At 38.8% G+C, this 7,473-nt stretch overlaps 1 protein-coding gene across 1 annotated transcript; it reads right to left on the bottom strand.

Annotated features, from left to right (window-relative positions):
- Positions 1 to 334: 334 nt before the first annotated feature.
- Positions 335 to 7,122, bottom strand: LOC127247622 (auxin response factor 17-like). Its single transcript, XM_051269557.1, has 14 exons — positions 6,475 to 7,122; positions 6,255 to 6,367; positions 5,678 to 5,776; positions 5,535 to 5,591; positions 5,294 to 5,452; positions 5,083 to 5,167; positions 4,494 to 4,584; positions 3,875 to 4,039; positions 3,680 to 3,802; positions 3,519 to 3,594; positions 3,079 to 3,226; positions 1,936 to 2,981; positions 1,542 to 1,732; positions 335 to 719 (listed from the first exon to the last, which is right to left on the bottom strand). Exons 1-14 carry the CDS (start codon positions 6,524 to 6,526, stop codon positions 509 to 511), a joined length of 2,616 nt encoding a protein of 871 aa, XP_051125514.1. The 5' UTR covers positions 6,527 to 7,122; the 3' UTR covers positions 335 to 508.
- Between the last annotated feature and the right edge of the window lie 351 nt (positions 7,123 to 7,473).

Raw genomic sequence — 7,473 nt, 5'->3', positions numbered from 1 at the left:
AAATTCTTTCATTTACTAGAAAGCTTCCATAATTAAATATTGAATTATTTGCTGCTTTTATTTTTACACTAATTTTACCAAAGAACTTGGCAAATTAAGTTAGTTCCTGTATCAAAAAGTGTTATAATATCTAAAAAGAATCCCTTAAGAAATTCAAACTGTATATTTATAATATATTATATTAGAAGAGATTTCTTTTATAACAAAGAAAAAATCATGTTGTATATATTGAACATATATATGGACACAAGCAAGTTTTAACAACAAAGACCAAACTGTCTGAAAAGGGAGATGAGTACACCACAAAGACAAAAAACAACAGATAAAAAAGGAAGAAGAAGAAGATGCAGAATTTTCATTCTTACAATTCACCAAAAAAGTCCATAGTTTCATCTCCTTCAATGTTACTACATTACTACATTACAGTCCCTCCCTCCTAATCAACAACAGATTCAAACACTTTACTACAACATAGATATACCATCAGCTACTCTTACCTTACCTCACCTCAGAATTCGAGCGATCCAACAGACGGTATCCCACTCAGGTTGTTTCTTGCGTCCCTTCGCGCCATGTAGTCGTCACAAGTGTTGCTGCTGCTGCTGCCACCAGGCCGGGTTGACTGACCCGCATTTGGGAGATCGAGCCCTTCTTTGATCATCTGCTGCACCTCCAGATGAGACAGGATTTTGATATACGACACGCTGTTTACGAATTCCCTGTAATTAATTGAAACCACACCTCCATTACATAACCTCACTCTCAACATTGAAACAACACAAAAGTTACTAAGCCTTTTTCTTTCTTAAAAGTACATAAAAACATCCTTGTGATAGTTATTCACTCATTCCAAACAAAAACACACTAATGGTCGATCAAACACAAATAGACGAGCAACCCTTTTGGCTAATTAAAACTACGGGCAAAAAAAAAAAAAAAAAAATCTATAATCTTATAAGTAATATTCCCTCTGTCCCAACTCAATGTACAATTTTTATCATTTTCATATGTCGTACTCAAAAGTATCTATTTTTTATTATAGTAAAAATAATCTATATATAAATACCCCTAAATTTTAAAATTATTTTATACACTTCCACTAACTAATAAAATATTATTATTTTTTAATCTACTAAAACAAAACAAAAACGTAAGGGTACTTTATTGGGTTGGGACGGAGAAAGTACCTTCTAAAGATCATCTATACCTACAGTGACAATCGTGTAGGCATTGTCAGCTCTCTACATGACATCTCCGAAAACGCACATAAGTGTCATGTACAAATATAGGACAGAGTGGATGTGTAAGATCCAAGATCACATTTCCCCTTAAAACAATCAAAATGATAAGAGGTGCCAGCGAGCCATTTACAGGGCATTAAACAAATATGTCATTTCGATGTCATAAATTCAAACGATGAAGGTTGAAAACAGATAATTTAGAGTGCATTTCTTAGTTTAAACAAAACTTGCCGACTTAATTAACACATTTTTTTATATAGAGATATGGAACTTAGAGCATAAAAATAGTTACGAACTTACTGCCATGGATCATCGCCGAGTAAGAGAATATCATTCTCACGGTCAACGAATACAAGCTGCCAGCCTGATCTCTGCGGGTCCTCCAGCAAGCCTTCGAGCCCAAACATACGGGCAAGCGAGCTCCTAAGCTCATGATAGCTGCTGAATTTCGAGATGTCCAAGGAACGCCCAAAGGACCCAGACTTGTGAACCTATGAAAAGTTTCAACAAAAAATTTACATTTAAACTTACCATAAACAGCACGCAAGTTAATTCTGTAACATTTGACAGACATTAATTTTTGTCGAACTAAAATAGTCACTATGTGCTCTCTAATTGAAAAGTTCAACAAGCTAGTAAAAATCAATAGACTTTGATTTGGGGTTTAGCACAGAAAGTAAATGTGGTTATTCACCTTTACAAAGGCTCCTGTGGCCGCTGTGGTCTGTTCCACGTTTTCTGAGGACTGCAAGTACCCTGATTCATCCATGCAACTCGAGGTAGCCATGTCAGAGTCGAGAGGGAAGTCCGTAGCAGACATACTTGCACCAAATGTAGGGGTCACATACTGCGCTGACAATGATTGGTTATCATTATTAAACAGATTAGGAGCCGAGCCAGTCCCAACTTCATACATTAAATTGTTTTGGGAAGTCGCCACAGCGCCTTGGAAATCTGAAAATTCCCGATCAGGGAACAGTGGCAGAAAATCTGAAAGGTCCGAACCCTTGGAATCAGGCGTTCCCAGTCCCCCTTGATGGAGAGTGCTGAACAGAGAAATCTTGGATGAAAGTTGTGGGTCTATTGCCACCCGTTTGGACAATGAAGATTGCGAAATGTGAGGATTTGGTACATGTTGCGATGATCCATCCTGCGAAATCGGGCTCACAATACTCTGCAAGGAAGAATTATTAGACGAGCCCATATGGTCAAAATCAGGTAAGTTTTCCAGCTGGTTCGACTGCAACAAGTCCTGCATTGGAGCAAACTGACAACTGGAGGCCAACCCGACAGTGGGTTTGGACCGTACATCTTGAAATTGCTGGAACAGTGGCTGGGATTGCTGCAGTGAATTGGAGTCAACAGCCGGAAGGCGGCCTTGTAACTGCTGCTGCAAAATCTGAGCCTGAGAAACGACATTTTCCGGAAGGTTCTGCAGGAAGTTCAGCTGAGAGTGAGATTGTTGCAGCATTTGATTCGGCATTGTGGACAGGATGTTTTGTTGGAACTGGAGTAGGCTGGGATTTGCAGGTTTGGCTGTATCTAACGATGCCATTTCTTGAAGCACCATTGGTTGGTAAGTATTAGATTGTAGACCAAATGAGGATGCATCAAGCCTCGGTTGCATCCATGGGGGCCCACTAAGTCCCTGGAAGTTAAACGACTGCATCCCTTGATCGCCAATTCCTCCATGAAGCCATGTGAATGGAGAATTTATGCTCACGTCACTGTCTTTAAAACCTGAACCAGAATTAATAGCAATTCATTTTTAAATATCTGAGTAGCTTCAACAGGAAACAAATTGCATATTTCTCGGGTGTTTGTATGTAAGACAAACCGGAGAACGAGGGCAATCCCGACGGCCATGGTCTCTTTAATCTGAGGGAGAATGGAGATGTATACATAGGGAAAGTTGTTAAAGGCTCAATCTCCCATAAAGAAACTCTCTGCTGCCTTTCTCCAGTAGTCGACTCGTCCCAGCCAACCTGAGCACAAAAATGCAACATAAATATTCAGAGAAAAACAAAATTTCGACAGAAAATCAACTAGAACCGATAGAAAACACATTATCATCACTATACTTTATTCATATTTAAATTTTATCAAAAAGCCCGGTTGAGTGTGCAGATACATTCTTTTTCATAAAGCCTTGCAAGTGAAGAACTTTTCATAGACAGGCAAATGGCGGAAATTATGTATCACTTTATATTTTTTTACATTTTCTTTCTCACCAATACAAACTGTGAAATTGGTAGAGGTAACATAACTATGGCATACCTTCACTGACCGCCAGTGTGACTTCGGCCAACGGACAGGATCCAAATCGCTGATGCCAGTGATCGTACCCATATATCTTAAAAAAATTAATAAATCAGTACACTTGCCAAGAAATATTACAAACATTCATTTTATATGAATTCAAAGAAAAAAGTACACACCTACGCACGCTCGATTCTTCAGTTTCAAAGAGCATCCTAAAGCGCATACCCACAGCAACTCGTGTATGATAAACTGCTTTGGCATATTTTGCCAAGGGTATCACAAACTCAGATGGGCTAGCCCTGAAATTTGCAAAACTGGGAATGAGAGGGTGCTGAGTTTCCATATTTGACGAGAACAGCCTTAAATTTTACCTTGGATTGAAGAAGATAGTGAAACGACTATTTGTTGCTGCTGCATGAGCAGCAGCAGCAAGAAGCCCAATGTGCATACTATCACTCGACAGCACAGATGATGGCATAACTGTTTGAGGTCTATTAGCTCGGCGAATTCCCAAGAGTAGTTGATTGCTTTCATTCCTTAAATTGTTGTATAAAACGTAAAAAACAGATCACAGCTAGAATGATAAATATAACTCCCAAATGGTAGTTGCCATAGCAATAAATTTAAGCAAAGCCATGGTAGAAACTGAGGCAGGTTCAGCAAAACTGAGACCAGACCGGCCAGGCCAAGCAGTTAATGAACCCAAGAAGGGCCTGCCCTGCATCATTTATTAATCAATAATCTCATATCCAGTGAGGGTTTATTTTCCTCCAGACCAAAACCATATTTACGGCCCCAAACCAGATTTAGACGAGACAAGGCTCTAGTAAGAACAGAACCCATTGCCGTCCTTTAGTGATAATGAGAGTTCATGGGATAAGTGGTTAAGCATCTCTGTTTAATGAGCAATTTTTTCAAGATGTGGAAACCTTAATACTTTTTCACAGATTGTTTTGGGATTAAATAAATAAACTCGATATCATAGCATACCAGATGAAAATAACTGAATCTCCGGAAACTAGCCTCTTTGCGCTCACAAAGACGCTCCATCCTGTTGTAAGAAGATGCCTCTTTGGTTGTCCTGTTGTATGCAAGCACAACAAAATCAGTTGCAAGGTCATATGCAATGCAAGGACAAAATTATTGTTAAAATCTTGAAAGTGACTATCAAAACACACAAAAACAAGAGCCAAAATTGCATGCACGTGGATATCACATTATTAATGACACGCATTGGATGCAGACAAAAATGAATTTGATGTCAACTCAGCACACGATTACCGATACAGACCATATTTCATCGCCCCCAAAATCAGCACCCTAAAAAAGCACTTGGTACAATTCTGGTATTAGTTTACAAACGGTTTACCTTTACTGCCTTACACTAACTAGGAGAAATAAATAAAATAAAATAAAATGCTCCCCACGTCAAATGTTTAATGCAAGACACGATGGAAAAGAAACCGTATTTGCAGCAAGAAATGACGGAATACATTATTCAGTATCATAAGGAATGATCTCCAAAAGCTCTATTGAACAAAACGGTAGAAAATCTCACATACTATTCTTGCAGCCTCACCTCGAAAGATATGCCTGAACTTCCATTCATTTCCATGAAGATCCTTTGCAATTAATTCTTGTGCCGGTGGAGTTTGGGAGAAATCCTGACCAATCGAGATATATAAAAGCTATTGTATATATATTATATATATATATATATAGAGAGAGAGAGAGAGGGAGAAAAGAACTCAAGCACCATGCATTGGCAAATAAAGCAAAGGAGTACTTACGAGTGGAGGAAAGACTTTCTCCGCAGCTCGGCGGGGGACAGAAAATCCTCCATGAGTGCTGGTATCACTTGCAGTTAATGTTTTACAAAAATAATTGGTGGGCTGTTTGCTTGGGCCGCCGAGCTCCATTGGTAGCAGGCAGATATCTTTTTGCTCTTGCTAAACCGACAGACCATTAGTTCCTGAGCTAAAACTATCATTTAAAAATGGTAAAAACAAAGAGATCTGAGTAATTAATTACAGGGGTGAGGGGTTGCAATGTCATCTGAGCATAGACTTCATCCGTCTCGACATCCGCCTGCAATTATAAAACATACATTAAGCAGGTAACACATAGAAAAAAGGACCTTTGCAACACATACATTAAAAGATATCACGGCTTACATGCATGGTAACATTGTGGAGCTGACATATCAGCTGTGGTTCCAAGCCAGGATAGTTCGGTATAGTAGTGTCCACTTCCTTGTTGGTCGAGGCAGTAACCTATTCGAAAAAACAAGGGTAGATTATTCGAAAAAACAAGGGTAGATTATAAAAACTCAGAAGTAACCCTAAATCACCCAGCGCTGCCAATTGAAACATCAATTTCCCCTCCCCCAGCCATCCAACCCCACCCCCTCGCCAATATGGAGATTTGACGGCCATTAAGCAGTACATCTCCCCTGCTCAAATCTCCACAGTTGCCATTTCTAAATAAGCACATAACTATGCATAATTCACGTGCAACACTAAGCAACAAAACATACATGTCAAAATATCCCGAGTAGGTGAGGCAATCGTCATCACTCAACAACAGCATGTACAGACAAATTAAACACATGTGTCGGCAGAGAATTATTAATAATCAGTCGAATCCTGCTTATGTATTTATGCATCTGAATCCATTCCATTCCACAAAAGTAACAAGAAATGAAGCAAATTCCTACACAAGCAAGCATTCAAAGAGCAAAGCAAAGAAAACCTGTTCGCTGTGGCCTTGAGGAAAATACACGACACGGCTGCCAATCTGTGGTAATGAAACCAAAGGGCCAGCACACGCATGCCACAGTTCTGAATTCAAGCATTTATTCTCCCCTACAACAATACAATTTATTACCAAAGCAAAACAGCTAAAAGACAAGGCCAAAAATAAATGCAGAAATGAAAGCTAAGCTAAGCTACGGAAAGCAAAGCAAGCATACCTTCCTCCGGCAGAGCAGTAAATCCAGGAGACGAAGAAGAAGACGGCTTCATATTCTCCCAAACCCTTCACAAATTCAAACTAATCTACAAAAACTGCAATCAGAGGCGTTTCGACGAAGCATGCATACCCATTCTAACCCAAATCCCCAAATTTCAAATTCGCAAACCCTAGAAATTCCGTTTCAGCTCAACGAAGCAATTCAGGCGAGTGGTGATGAAATTAAGGGTTGCAGAAGTTCGGGGTGGATCTTGAATGGAGTTGGGGCGAGAGAATGGGAAAGAAACCCTAAAGAAGAAAGGGGAGATGAAGACCGGTCCGAGGAATAAAATGGGGATAAAGTTAGTAACTGAAAGGAAAAAGCAGAGGAAAGAAGACAATGATGCCTAGCTTTTCTGCTCCTCTCTCTCTCTCTCTCTCTCTCTCTCTCTCTCTTGCTTTCTCTCTCTGTGTGGAAGCTTAAATCCGCTTCAGATCTTTAATGGGGTTTCGCCATTTTCACCATTTTTAAACCTTCCATGCTTTCCTTTACTAGTCCTGTGTGTATGGAATGTATGTGTATGTATGAATATGATTGTTGGCGCTGTGAAGATGGAGAAGATGAAGAGAGAGAGAGAGAGGAGAGGAGATGGTGGTGCTGCTGCAGCTGCATTAATTATTGCAATTTTGTTTGGGAGTTTAAAATGGAAATCTGATTTTGGGGTTTGGAATTTTCTTGAGATAGTAAAATTTGAGTTTCGAATTTAATGTTAGGTATGGTTTAAGGATCTAATTAATCAATTAATTAATTCATTATCGTTTTTGTTTTTTATTTTTTATTTTTATTATTGCATGCGTTTGGTTGGAGTGGAGGGAAATACTTACTCCCTTTCCGAGAAATTCAATCCTTTTTTACTAAAAATAAATAATATTTTTGCTATGAAAAATTATGTTTATTTAATTGCCTACTAGTTCTTAAAAAATATAGCTAAAAATATATTTTATTATAGTAAAAAAATAA

Source organism: Andrographis paniculata, unplaced genomic scaffold (assembly GCF_009805555.1).
Source record: "Andrographis paniculata isolate CXL003 unplaced genomic scaffold, ASM980555v1 Contig32END, whole genome shotgun sequence".
Lineage (NCBI taxonomy): Eukaryota > Viridiplantae > Streptophyta > Magnoliopsida > Lamiales > Acanthaceae > Andrographis > Andrographis paniculata.
This window is presented reverse-complemented; position numbering and strand designations above follow the sequence as displayed.

Excerpts from the sequence above, each read along its gene's own strand:
- LOC127247622 (XM_051269557.1), bottom strand. The coding sequence starts at position 6,526 with ATGAAGCCGTCTTCTTCTTCGTCTCCTGGATTTACTGCTCTGCCGGAG. Across the intron at positions 3,227-3,518 it reads CACACTGGCGGTCAGTGAAG|GTTGGCTGGGACGAGTCGAC; the intron begins GTATGCCATAGT and ends TTTTGTGCTCAG. Across the intron at positions 2,982-3,078 it reads GGGATTGCCCTCGTTCTCCG|GTTTTAAAGACAGTGACGTG; the intron begins GTTTGTCTTACA and ends ATTCTGGTTCAG.